Source organism: Syngnathus scovelli, chromosome 17 (assembly GCF_024217435.2).
Source record: "Syngnathus scovelli strain Florida chromosome 17, RoL_Ssco_1.2, whole genome shotgun sequence".
In the NCBI taxonomy this organism is placed as follows: domain Eukaryota; kingdom Metazoa; phylum Chordata; class Actinopteri; order Syngnathiformes; family Syngnathidae; genus Syngnathus; species Syngnathus scovelli.
The window spans coordinates 11,467,370-11,480,572 of NC_090863.1; the positions used below are offsets into that span (position 1 = coordinate 11,467,370).

At 45.1% G+C, this 13,203-nt stretch overlaps 1 protein-coding gene, 2 long non-coding RNA genes and 1 pseudogene across 3 annotated transcripts; 3 read left to right on the top strand and 1 right to left on the bottom strand.

Moving 5' to 3' along the window:
- Window positions 1–284: 284 nt before the first annotated feature.
- LOC125984879 (transcription factor JunD) lies at window positions 285–2,587 on the bottom strand. Its single transcript, XM_049747175.2, has one exon. The coding sequence runs from the start codon at window positions 2,303–2,305 to the stop codon at window positions 1,418–1,420; it is 888 nt and encodes a 295-aa protein (XP_049603132.1). The 5' UTR covers window positions 2,306–2,587; the 3' UTR covers window positions 285–1,417.
- A 2,422-nt stretch (window positions 2,588–5,009) lies between these two features.
- On the top strand, window positions 5,010–6,925 carry LOC125984884 (pyroglutamyl-peptidase 1-like; annotated as a pseudogene).
- A 630-nt stretch (window positions 6,926–7,555) lies between these two features.
- LOC137839628 (uncharacterized) lies at window positions 7,556–10,547 on the top strand. The gene is made up of 4 exons (XR_011085650.1): window positions 7,556–7,662; window positions 7,802–7,859; window positions 7,940–9,739; window positions 9,805–10,547. It is a non-coding gene; the product is annotated as an uncharacterized lncRNA (long non-coding RNA).
- Window positions 10,548–10,626: 79 nt separating this feature from the next.
- On the top strand, window positions 10,627–12,639 carry LOC137839629 (uncharacterized). Its single transcript, XR_011085651.1, has 3 exons — window positions 10,627–11,040; window positions 11,290–11,440; window positions 12,252–12,639. It is a non-coding gene; the product is annotated as an uncharacterized lncRNA (long non-coding RNA).
- Window positions 12,640–13,203: the final 564 nt, after the last annotated feature.

The following is a 13,203-nucleotide window of genomic DNA, read 5'->3' on the forward strand; positions in this document are numbered from 1 at the left end:
TCATGCTATTGTGTCGTAATTTCCAACCTTTTTTTACAGGGTGGAGATCTTTTTCCTACCAGGCCCATTTTATTCTATAAAGGGCCTTATTGAATTCATGAACATTCTGAGCACACGTGTTTTATTGTTATAAGCGTTGTGGTTTTTATAACAATTTTTTTGTTTTTAGAATTTCAGGCTATCCTTGATGAATTGTACTCCCGAAAAGAATATGGCCCAGAGTCCATAGGTTCCCCGCCCCTCATTGTCCACAGAAGGGACAATCAAGACAAGATCACAAATGGTAAGAAAAGCAATTCTTTTTAATTTACAATATGGGCGAAAACACTTTTGCTGTAGTCATGTAGTGAATATAATGTAAGAGAGATGAGAGTCCATTCCAATACATGAACGTACATTCAAACAAGTTTGGTGCCTAAAGTCTTCTAAGCAGCCACCATGAAGACAAACACAATGGAATACGCTGGTTTACAGACACGACGGCTACAAAACATGCGGTGTGACTTTTTGAAAAAAAAAAAGTAAAGAAATGCTTCGGTAAATAAAAAATAGATATTTGTCATAGCTAAGTGCTTGTAAACAAGTAAGGCAGTATATGTACAATTGGATGACAGCACTTGGTGACTGACACCCTTACATTTGGCTGTTGATTTTCCATCCATACTATCCTGTACACCACAGGTGTCAAACTCAAGGCCCTTGGACCAAATACAGCCTGCCACGATTTTTTATGTGGCCAAATAAAACAAAGCAGGCGCATCTATTTTATCTTTCTTGGTAAAAAAAAAAAAAAAAAAATCTGTAGTCTTTTTAACCTTTTTTAAAAATGATTATTATTACAGTGGCTCCTTCACTTATGAGCAGTTCAATTCTCAAGTTTTGTTCGGGGTTATGGGCAGCCACATGATAGATTTATTTACTCCTTTAATCAAATCTGGGGTAAAAGCAACTTCAAATGGTAAAACAAATGAAGAGGGCAGAATGATTAAGGGCTACATAAATAAATTTGACTTGACCAAACCCAGAAAACAGATGAACTGATGTTCGCAATACAAATCAAGTGAAAGTACCACTGTAAATTGAACAATAGTTGATCTTTTTTTTAAAAAAATGCGTCAATCTCTAGCTTATATGTAATAAATAACACGATGAGGTGATTATACATTTTACTACGACGGCCATAACGGCCTTGTCAGGGAAAACTAATAACGACAAAAATGAGTTTGACGCCCTTGAGTGTACACTCGTCTCACGGTGCTGCATGGCACCTTGCTACATGGCTGTTTACCAACAATCCGCTTCCATTGTCTAACAGCAACGGGTTTGCGGTTCCCACCCTCTTGTCAATGAACTTTTCAGTTCACCTGCACGCTGCATTTTCAAAACATGCCTCCAAAGTCATTTGGCATTGGTGAAATTAGTAAGCTTGGACCTGGTTTGGTAAAAGTCGGCATCCGCTGCTGACGTGGTTCATCACCTTCTCCTTGAGCTGGGCCACCTGCTCCCGTAGCACGCTGGCCGTGGACGCCAGCTCGCTGTTCTGCGTCTTCAGGCTCTTCACCTTGTCTTCCAGCCGAGAGATCCTCTCCAGTTTCCGTTTGCGGCACTTGGACGCAGCTATCCGGTTGCGCAGCTTTTTCCTCTCCGCCTTAATGCGCTCCTGGTTGTCCATGTCAATCGGGGAGAGAGGTGGGCTGTCCCCGAGGCTCTGCATGTCCGGGACCGTCTGCGGTTCGTCCTTCACGGCCCCGCTGGCGGACTGCAGCCGGGACAGAGCCGCCGCGGTGGTCCCCTGCTGCTGCTGCTGCTCCTGCTGCTGCTGCTGCGGGGTGAGGTGGGAAGGAGGCGGTGGGAAAGGGATGGTGTCAGTGGAGTAGTTGATAGTAGTGCCGCCCAGCGGGCTGGCTGCATAGCCGTTCAGCGTGGTGTAGACGGGCAGATCCGACGTCTGGATCCCCGTCGAGCCCACCGCGTTGGCGGCTCCGAGGAGCTCCAGCCTGTCCATCGAGACGCAGCCGGCCTCGCTCAGCTGGTTCTGCTTGTGCAGATCCTCCAGAGCCTTGACGAAGCCTTCTGCGAACTCCTGCTCGTCACTGGCCGATTTGGGGTAGAGGAACTGGGACGCCGGGTTGGCGGCGCCCACCAGCCCGTTGGACTGGATGATGAGACGCTCCAGGTCGGGGGAGGCCAGTTTGAGAAGACCCAAGTCTGGCGAGTTGAGTAGCACGTCGGCGTCGCGCAGCGGATTGGCCTTGAGCTCGGAGGTCTGCGTGTCCAGGTTGAGATTAATGTCCTTCTTCATCATGGTGCTGTGGCAGGAGGTAGTGTTGATGCGGTGCCCCTCGGAGAGTTGAGCGCGGTGCCAGGGTAGAGGCTCCTTGATTCTACGCCCTCACATGAGGGCGCGCACTCGCGGATTCTAGTGTCCAAAACATGGAGGGAACCGGCGGCTATTTCCCGTAAACCACCACCCTCTTTCCTTGAAGGGCTTCAGACGTGGGGGCGCTCCTGTTCTCGTTGTCTCTTCCTTGTGGCACGTCTGCTATGCACTGCTCGCTTTCTAGCCCTAAAAATTCCATTATGTCACCCCAGAGCTCGCAGATTGGCCCAAAATGACGTGCATTTCCGGTTACATTTGAATAAAGGGCCGGGCCGGCCTTTGTTGCCATGGAGACTCTAGGTAAACTCCAAACAGTGCAATGCATTGTGGTTTGATGTCATAGCATAAAAAAGCTCAGGGACGCCAAAAGAGAGCAGAGCGAGGGAGAGAGACTGCATGGGCGGGGAAGGTGTGAGAGACGAGGGCTGGAGGAACCGCAAGCAACCATTAGAAAACGGCCTAATTTAAAGCACATTTAGAGTGAACGATTTGCGCAGTATTACACGGTGGAATGTGTATAGTTTTAAACTTTCAAACTGAGTTTTTTTTCCTGTAAATGCTTATGTTGATACATTGCTACTTTTCACAAAAGAATTTCTCTGTCTTGCATAATGAAGAGTGAAGGGGGGAAAAATCACGAGATGCTATAACTGCTAATGTTGTGAACTGCCTGTAAAAAAAAATAAGGTTAACAAGAACAACAGAAAACAAATACTTTAGCTGTACTGTGTATTTTTGCAGATTAGACGGATAATTTTTGATTGCCGGAAGGTTGTGGGTTTTAGGTTTGCACAAGACCCAAGGCATTCGCCACAAATCCTTCTCGGATTTGACGACAGCAAGCGATTCTCTTAAATAAGCACATTTTTTAGAGGCTGGCACGTGACACAATAAAATTGCCACAATTCATTCTTGAAGCAGGGAACGACAAAAATATTCTCAGAATCCGTTGCATTGTTGTCGTGGTTTACCTTCTGTCCATTAATTCCCCTCCCGATCACAATCAATCAAAAGCTCAATTGCAATTAACTTCACCTCTCTGTTTGTCTTTTTTGGTCATTTCACAGGTTGAAAAAAAGTAACATGCCTATTTTGACCAAATAAGGAGTAGAATGTATAGATACATTTTTGAACAGGGATCAAAAGTAAGAAATACTGAAAATTAGACAGACCTGAAAAATCACTTAAAGAACAGCAACAAAGTATTTTGAAATCGTCTTTTCCGCCCACTGGGACAGTGTGAGAGGTGAAGGCTGGAACAACCACATGGAACCGTTTGCTACAGCGTAATATAAAGCAGATTTAATGTTTGCTTTTCCCCAGCAAAGAATGCTACACAGCGGAATCTGTGCCTATTTAAGTATCAAAAGTCACATTTGCATAACAGAGTGAAATATAGATATGGAAAGGTGACAGTAGAGATGAATCCTTATATTTTACTGAATGTCATTTCAGACATTTCCCAGGATTAAGAAAGTAAAGTAAAATTCATAGGAAAACGTGCTAAATAAAAGCAGAATAAATCGAATGAGAACTGTACAGACTAGCACAAGGACCATGAGGTGGAACCTGCGGTTTTGTATTTTGTTATTCTGCCCATACACGGCCGACGACGTCAGCAGACTGTCTGCATCGGCACCACCAGTGAGCAGAAAGGGCATCATTAGTTTCCACGGCAACACTGACATAGCGAGTGACGCAGAGGAGACGGAGAAAGGTGAATGGGTTCTGCATTGCAGCTAGTGTAGGCGGGATGGGATGGGATGGGATGGTGTTTTTGCGTATGAGTGGGAGGCCCATCATTCATAAGTATGAATCAGTCTTGTCATTAATAACATTAAAGAAGCCGGAATTTGAATAGAGCCGTGTTCAACGTGTATATTCATAAGAAGAAAAAAAACACTCCTCCATGCTATATGAAGCATATTATCTCCATAATGCCCTTCCACAGGCTCACAGTGTCCAGAGTGACTCATTTCGCAACCAAATGGGTGTGGATTGTACTGAAAGTGGAGAGGGAGGGGAAAAACTTCCTTTCCTGTAAAAAAAAAAACAACTGAGATTAGCTCTGCCATTATGACAACAAACTGAGCAAATTTGTCCTATAAATGGTACAGTGGTGAATGTCACTTTGTGTACCACAAAGTCTCCCCTCCCACTACCTTTAAGGTGGCCTTTGACTTCTATACCCTCCCTTGGGAGTGTAACAAGCCATGCGTGTTGTCACCAACGCCCTGTGTCACACTAGAACATGTTCTTAACTGAGTTGCGCCACTACAACGAATGGTGGGCGGTCACACGCACACTCGCTCAAAACACTTTTCATTGAGAAAGAGCCGGCTTGGTTTTTCTCCCTTTAGAGTTGGTTGGGAAGTGGCCTCTCAAGTGGGCTGCACACCTACAGTTTTAACAGCTTATAGATCCTGTAAATAATTGCAAAAATAGCTTTATAAATACATTGTACATGTTTGAAGATTATTGCTGCAAACGTGCAAAGGATGAGATAAAAATCTACGAGGGATTTCAAATCATCTGTAAATGAAGGGGTGTAACCAAGTGCATTCGGTGCTTTAAAATGTTTTTGTGTGCGTGTGTGTGTGTGTGTGTGTGTGTCTCGCTCTCTTTCCATATCTCGCTCCATCTCATCCCCCTTTCTCTCGCTCAATCTCTCCCTTTCGCTCTCGCCCTCTGTTAGTTGTAGTACACTTCCGGTACAGTGAGTGGCAGTATAGGCAAAGCCACGGACTTTTGCCTAAAGTGCGTCATTTCCTGGCCACTGCCCGTTTTGTTTAGGTGTTTTGTTGACGCGTGACAGCTCCCTTAGGGCGGGTTTGGGGGTGGCAGTCTTTTCCTAATGCATTCAAGATGAGCGACAATCAATAACAAGAATGGGCAACAAGAAGAAAGTTATAGTAACGGGTGAGATAATTTCGCCGAATGAACGACTCGGCTTTTAACGTAATTTGTTGTTATTGTGATAGTTTTATCGAGGCTCGTTGTTACTAGTACGAGTGGCAATTTAAACGACCGGTTAAATCCAAATTATTTTCTCTTTACATTGATGAGCATTGTTATTTTCTTTGACCTTTTTATTTAAAGCGTGGTCAGCCAATAAAATTAGAGATGGGAATTATTCTTTACTCTTCAGGTTTTGAGCCTTTTGGAGAACATGCTGTGAACTCCAGCTGGGTGGCAGTACAGGTAAGGCCTGACTTGCGAGTTCCTATTAACACGTTGAAGTGTCTTTACACTGTTTAGCAAGGGCTGTGCCACTTAATTAAAAAATGTATTTGGATTAATTATTTGAGTACTGTTTTTCTCCCTGATAGGAACTGGAGTGTTTGGGGCTCGGTGAGGCGATAGATCTTTATGTGTGTGAGGTGCCTGTAGAATATCAGGCAGTGCAGAGTCTACTGCCATCTCATGCAGTTAGTGGTCCATGTTGGTGTGTCAGGTTTAGCAACCACAGTGACTCTGGAGCAGTATGGCCACAACAAGGGGTATAAGCGCTTGGACAACAGCCGCTTCTGCCCAGCTTCCCAATGTTGCATGGAAGATGGGCCTGATTGCATCAGTTCTCTAGTACAGTGTTTCCCAACCAGTGGCACACTGGTGTGCCGTGAGAGATGTTCAGCTGTGCCGTGGGAAATTGTCCAACATTAAATACCGAGCGCATTGTAAACAGGATCGCCAAACCACAGGTCGGTTAGCGCAAGGCCTGGTCAGCCACTTGCTAATAGTGCATGCGTGGCAAATCGGAGAATCTTGAGACTTCATGTTGTGGCATCGGCACAGACTCAGTTTATGTGTGTGTTGCTGTTAGTGTTAGCTCGTGAGTGAACGAGTCGTTCAAAAGAACGATTTTGTTTTCAGTGAACGAGAGTGAACGAATCACCTCCTAAAGTGATTCGTTCTTTTTTCAGTTCATATGACTTCAACCAGTAAGTGTCAGTAATGCGCATTGAAGCTGGTGCCACCTCGCCGTAAATCAAAATGAAGAAGAAAATGACGTAACTTCCCGTTCACGAACGAGTCTACATCTGTGAGTGAACGAGTCAGTGAGTGAGTGATGTGCATTTCCAGTTCATCGCGTGAACGGATCAGTGAGGGAACGAATCCTGACTTTCCCGTTCGAGAACGAGTTAATGGGTGAACTGCCTTCCCGTGCATCAACGGATCAGTCAGTGAATGTGTTGCGTCTCCTGGCGTGAACTATGGAAGCCAGAATGTAGATTTACGATTTGCCAAGGAAAGAAAGAACCACTCACTGAAACACCACTTCTTTTATGCACGTTTTCTCCAAGCTAACGGCTAACTTTATTGCATGAAGGGATGCGCCGTTATGCAACAACGGGGAGATTATGCTTCTCTTTGGGTAATCTTGATTTTATAACACTTGTAGTAGTTTTTAAATAATGTGTATTCATATATACGCCTAAATATTGTTATCCAATATATCAACTGCAATTTCACATTGGATTGCTGGTTTGAAATTTACTTTTATTATTATTATTATTATTTTAATAAACATTTATGTTAAAACTTCTCTGGTGTTTTATTCCTTGTTTTTATATTCTCCAATTAAAACATAAAAATCAGACATTTGGTTAACTGCTTTATATGACTACATGACCTGTGTAGGTACACCTCATGGACACTTCGATAGGTACACTACACCAGTGTTTCCCAACCTTTTTTCATTCACGGCACACCTTTTCATTGGAAAAATCTCGAGGCACACCACCAACAAAAATCTGTTAAGTGTTACACCAGCTTCCATATTAAAATCAGTTATATTACAACAAAAGACGTAAAGTTCTATTCCTGTATATGTATGGAGAGTAGAATAATTGAATAAAATAAATACAAAATATACTTTAAATTGTATTTCTTTTGCAAATGAAAGGATGTACTCTCGATACAAATATTTTCATTTGATTGAAGGCAATGGCGTTAACCACTCGACCAGAGCCTGCTCGGAAACCAAAGGAGATTTGGTCATATTGATAGGGTATCCTCCATCCAAACATGCTCGGTGTTGAAAGTTTCAACGGATAGTCAGTCCGAAGCAGCCCTTTCCACAGTAGTCACCATGACAGGCGACCACTTGGTGGCGTCAGTGTGCCGAGCGCCGTTGGACGATCAGGAGAAGAAGATTTGAATCGACGGTTGTGACGTCAGGGCTTTAGGTCAATTGAAGTCAGGTGTGCTCGCTCAAGGGGAGTTATCATATGCAGGTGCCACCAAACGCGGGCCGGCGGCGGCGGCGGACAGTTTCTCAGGTAAGCGAGCATGCTAGCAAATGTTTGTCGTCTCCTGCCGTTTTTCACGACGGACGCCGTGTTTGTTGCACGATTGGCACGCTTTGCTGCCTTTTCTCACAAGCCTTTTTTTTTTTTTTTTACATTTTGTTTGTCGCAGGATTGTCGTACTCTCGTGACTCGGCAACGTCGCGTCCACCGTGACGGTGGGCCTGGAGGTAAATTGTAGGCCGCAGGCCATTTAGCCCGTGAGCAAATGTTTGCAGTTTCTTACGATGCCATTTATTATTTCTTGCAGGATTTTCGCTGTCTAGGGAGTGCTTGAGGTTTCGGCACGGCACGACACGGCACGCCACAATCCACTTTGCGTCGCGTCGCGTCGTTGCGCGTTTTGGTGGTATTTAATGTCTTTCGCGGTTGTTTTTTTTTTTCATGCTGGCCAGCATTTTTTTCATTCGTCCGTCTGTAGACGGTTCGTAAATGACGCCGCCGATAAGCGCGTGTTTGTCTGACTATAGGAAATGTTAGTTTGACTCTAGTCAACTTAACCATTTTTAAAATTATTTTATATGATGCGTGTGCCATTTCCGTGTCATGCAAACTGGTGAATGCAACGTATATGTTACGTCATGTCCAAATCGGACCAAATCCATTCAAAGATGGCGCCCGCCCGCTCTCGTTCCGTTACGCCGCAAACATTTGCGTGTGTTATTTTCTCCCGTCTTGGACGCCGCCAACCTGGATCATCTGTCCAATGTGAGGGGAGTTGATGAATGATGAAATTAAAATATGAATTATAATCCTGAATAATGATCATAATTTACTTCAATGTGATGATTATATATTTTTTCAAATGTAAAACTCTACTTAGAATGTATCAAATTCAAATATGAACTATAATTTTGATCAATTATCATACAACTTACTACAATATAATTTTTTTTTTCAAATGTAAAACTCCTAGTATGTATAATTGTTGGTAAAAAATCATGCCATTGGCACTCGACTCAATGTCTATTTTTGTTGCAATCATTTGCTTGTCTTTTGTAGCACTAAAAACTGCCGCCCAGCCAGCATCCTTCTATACAAAGCAAGCAGGAGGCTCTTGAAGGAGCCCTTTCAGTGATGTTGAGGACACTGAGGAAGAGTAGTCCTAAATCAGGTGAAAACCTGTTGTAGGCTGCAAGAGGAGCCGACCGGGATAATTCCATATGAAAAGGCACAATGGCCTATCCAAAGGAGCGATGGCCTATCCAAAGGAGCCATGGCCTATCCAAAGGAGCAATGGCCATATGCAAAGGAGCAATGGCCATATCAAGTCAAGAATCAAGCATCGCGCTGCAAAAGTCGACGTGTGCGGATCATGTGCCCAGGAGGGGGCAGTGTGGTTGCCTTTGGTTATGGGTGCACGACGGAAAGGTTGCAGGTGTGGACAGTGTTTGGGGGTCTGACGGTTGGTCTTGCTTAAGAGGTTGTGGCTTATCTGGATCCAGCGGTGTCTTGCGCTTGGTTGCCATTGACGGCTCACTTAGGGGAGGACGTGGTGACTTGGATGGAGACAAAACTGAACTTTGACGCGGAGCCCAATGTCCAAGCTTGCCATATGACTTGTACCATTTTGTGTCTTTTTCTAACCTGCCACTGTCGTGCTCGCTGCGTTCTTTGTTCTCCCCCATCGGTGTAGGGCGGCGTTGGAGCGAGCCGATCCCGAATGTCCAATTTTGCAATTTGACTTGTGACATTTTCTTTTTCCAACCTACCACTGTTGCACTTCCTCTAACCCTAACCTACCACTGTGGTACTTGTGTTCTTTGTTCTCCCCTAGTTGTTGGAGCGAGACAGTCACATTGTGTCTTTTTCTAACCTAGCACTGTCGTGCTTGATCGAAGCCTAACGTACCACTGTGCGTCCTTTGTTCTCTAGGTGTAGGGGGCGATGTTGGGGCGAGCCGGTCCACGGTGAAGACTTAATGATGCGAGCAGCGCCCAACTCATTGCATGTTCTGCCATTTGCAGGCCGGACGCAAAAGGGGGGGGGGGGCGCACGGCCCGATCCGACCGGGTGACGCTCACCAATAGTAGCTAGCCGCTGTGCTCAAGTAAGCAAGTGACCGACAACTTGGGGTGCTCTTTGAGTTTCTAACATTTGTTTCTGTTTCTGCAGATGGCGACCGGGATGTGACACGATCTGATCAGAGGTGAACGGACCGCTGTGGCATCGCTCTGAAGTCGCCGACTTCTGAGGGAGACCCGCTTCCCTGGAGGCGTCGACCTGCGCAGCTTCGTGTGAAATGGATTTTTTTTTTTCTAAATTACACCAGCGGTGTCCCAATGTCTGCTTGAGGGCTGCATACTGAAACAAATTCAGAATTCTTTGACACCAATTACTTCAATCAATCACGAAATGTTGCCATTGACATTTTGTGCTACAAAGCAGTGTTGCGTTCATTCATGTGGTGTGTTGATCAAGTTGCCCCGAGGCTGCCATTTGGACACCAATGGTGACGTGTGTGTAGGGCTGCACGTGTATTGGAAAACTGCCATATGGTGGTCTAGGTTATTGACATGCACTTTAAGACAGCAAAGATTTGTTTTTTCATGTCTCAAATGAAACATGTTTTCTTGCCTAACTATTTGTAATGAGTTAAGACGATAAGTCATTGATGTAAGTTAAAGTTAACTCATCTAACTGATCTCATTGCGATCAAATAGTTAACCTCCATCCAAGAATTTTGCACAACTTGCCTCAATGCAGTGGTCTGGCCCAATACTGCCATATCATTGATTTTCCAAAATGTTGTGCAGCCCTCATTGAGTGCCAAACGCGCAGCGACGGCAAGCCCAAGCGACGGCAAGCGACCGCGCAGCGACTGCAAGCGCAAGCGCCCGCGCAGCGACGGCAAGCGCAAGCGCCCGCGCAAGCGCCCGCGCAGCGACGGCAAGCGCCCGCGCAGCGACGGGAAGCGCAAGCGCCCGCGCAAGCGCCCGCCCGCGCAAGCGCCCGCGCAAGCGCCCGCGCAGCGACGGGAAGCGCAAGCGACGGCAAGCGCAAGCGACGGCGCAGCGAGACTTTTGTGCTTGTCTTGCAAGGTGGAAGAGCTGATGTATGAAACGAAGAGCCGGTGGACGGAGGCCACCAGACCCGCGATTGGTGAGCGGGTTGCAAAGGAAGGAATCACCCAAAGAAAGTAGTCGCCAAGTGTTGAAGAGGAGCCTGATGCATGAATGGCCAAGGCTGGCCAGAGGCGGTGACATGGCAATCCAATCTGCAAGCGTAGTGTACACACGTGTTGGTTTTAATTTGATTTCCTTACTTTTCTGCCTTTCAGCTGGCAGCGGATGGGGCGATCTGATGAGTGCCTGCACAGAGAGGGACGGGACAGGACCGCGAGACCAGAGGGTAATAATAAAGAACTATTTGTAGAGCACCTTTCATACAAGAAATGCAGCTCAAAGCACTTTACAACAAAGAAAGAAATTATAAGCATTGAATTCTTCATATAGGAACAAACATAAAAAGAAAACATTCATGTGTACATACGCTATTAATAAAGGGAGCTTAAAATAGGAGCACGCTTTAATAGACAGGTAATGAGTACGTCCACAGAAGTGAACCGCATGCAACAGAGTGCCGTTTTTCTTTTTGCAGTGGCACGAGGCGGAGGATGAGTCCAAACGTCGAATACCGGCCGGGGGGGGAGCCAACCATCGGCCGACCTTCGCCCGTGATGAGCGGCCGACACGAGGCGGACGGGTGCGGATGCGGCGAGGGCAAAGCGCCCAGCCAGCATTTAAGGAGAGTATGAATTTGTTTTTTCTTTTGTCCTTTCTTTCCTTCTCTCCCTCCCTCCACTTTTTCACTGGGTGTGCACACTGGCTATCTGCATGTGCTATCTGCATGATGCCTCTTTCTTTCTCTCTCAGCGCTGCGTCATTTTGCAATATTGTTGTTTTACTGTTGTTTTTTTAATCATGAAATGAACTGTTTGTACTGTAATTGTGTGTGTGTACCACTGAACTGCAATTAAACTGTGAACTGAATTCAAGTGGTCCATTTTAAACATTGGCATTGGCAGTCTATCGTGCATACAAACTGGAATCATTTGAGACATTCTCAATGACAAGACAATTGTAAAGTTAGGCTGAAACAAAATTGACTTGTTAAATATGCAGTGTCAGGCTTTTTATTTTATTTTTTTAACTACACAAAGAAAAGCTGGATGCATTCTAAATTGTTGACAAAAGCCAAGTAGCCAGACACCCGTAGATGCAAACGACAAGTGTACAAACGGTGTCTGTTGCGATCAGCAAGTCATCTTTGGCAACCCTGCTTTAAAATGGCCACCGAACTCAGAAACTTGCAGAATGTTGGTACATTTTTCTGTAAGAGTAAAAGCTGTTATATGAATCTAGTCGGAGCCATGTTTTGGTTTGTTTTGAATCGTCATGCATCATGTGGGCATTCTTGTGAATAAAATCAACAGTGGTGTGTTTGCTTCTTGTTGGTGGTCTTGTAAATAAAGTCAACTTTGGTGTCAGTCATCATTCGCGATGGGCCTCAATCGATGGTGCATCGCTTGAATGTGGAACTTCTTGCATGTTTTGTTGCAGGGCTTGGCGTCTCCATTGGCTGTCTGACCACAAAGAAGGCTGCTGCTGTCCAGTCCAGGTTGCTGCTGTAGTCAATTGAATGTATAAACATAGCGTGTAACTTCCAGGACCTTAGCTTTCAATTCAAAGCAGTTGCTTAACTACACGGCCAGCGTCGGTACATGTACTGCGTGGTACCACCCAGTTCAGAGTGAAGTAAAGGCCAGAGTGTTCTTATTCATACCGGCATCCTTATGAAATTGTCCATATCAGAAAGGCTAGATGAATTCCAAGTGCTGCCACCGAGTAGCAGCATATTTGCCTCAACCTGTCTGATGCTGGGTCAATGCAATGCACCTTTCGTTGTTTTGCCCAAAACAACCTAAGAAATAAAGAAGTACTGCTGTTATCTCGCCAATGTGCATGTGTGTTAAAAGTACAAGACAAACTCATTTGCATGATAGACGTCTAAACCACATGCTAGATATTTGCCTCAACCTGTCTGATGCTCTATTTAACTATGCGATAATTTTTAAGTACATTACAAATGATAGGCACCCCAATTAGACAGCTGGGTCAATGTGACCCGTCTTTTGCGGTTTGTTCTGCCCGAAGCAACCATACAAATACACATAAGTACTGCCGCCATCTCGACAATGTGCATGTCTCTCAAAAGTACAAAGCAAACAAGTTCATTTGTATAATACACTTCTAAACCACACGCTAAAATAATTCATGTGATGCAGAAAGTCTTCTTCTGTAGCTTGCTATGATTTGCCAATTTGAGCGATGACGTATCCGGACCCGAGGCTGGGGGTTGCCCGTCCATGTGCCTGATCGCTCGGGCATTGATACAGCAGCAATGCTTCTTTCTAGGTCTCCTCATGTCCTCAGCACTGCAAACCTTTGTGCCGGTACACCATATGAAGTAAATGATGGAATATGTTTTTTTTTTTTTTTACACTTCTTCTAA

Coding starts and splice junctions, on each gene's coding strand:
- LOC125984879 (XM_049747175.2), bottom strand. CDS start 2,305: ATGATGAAGAAGGACATTAATCTCAACCTGGACACGCAGACCTCCGAG.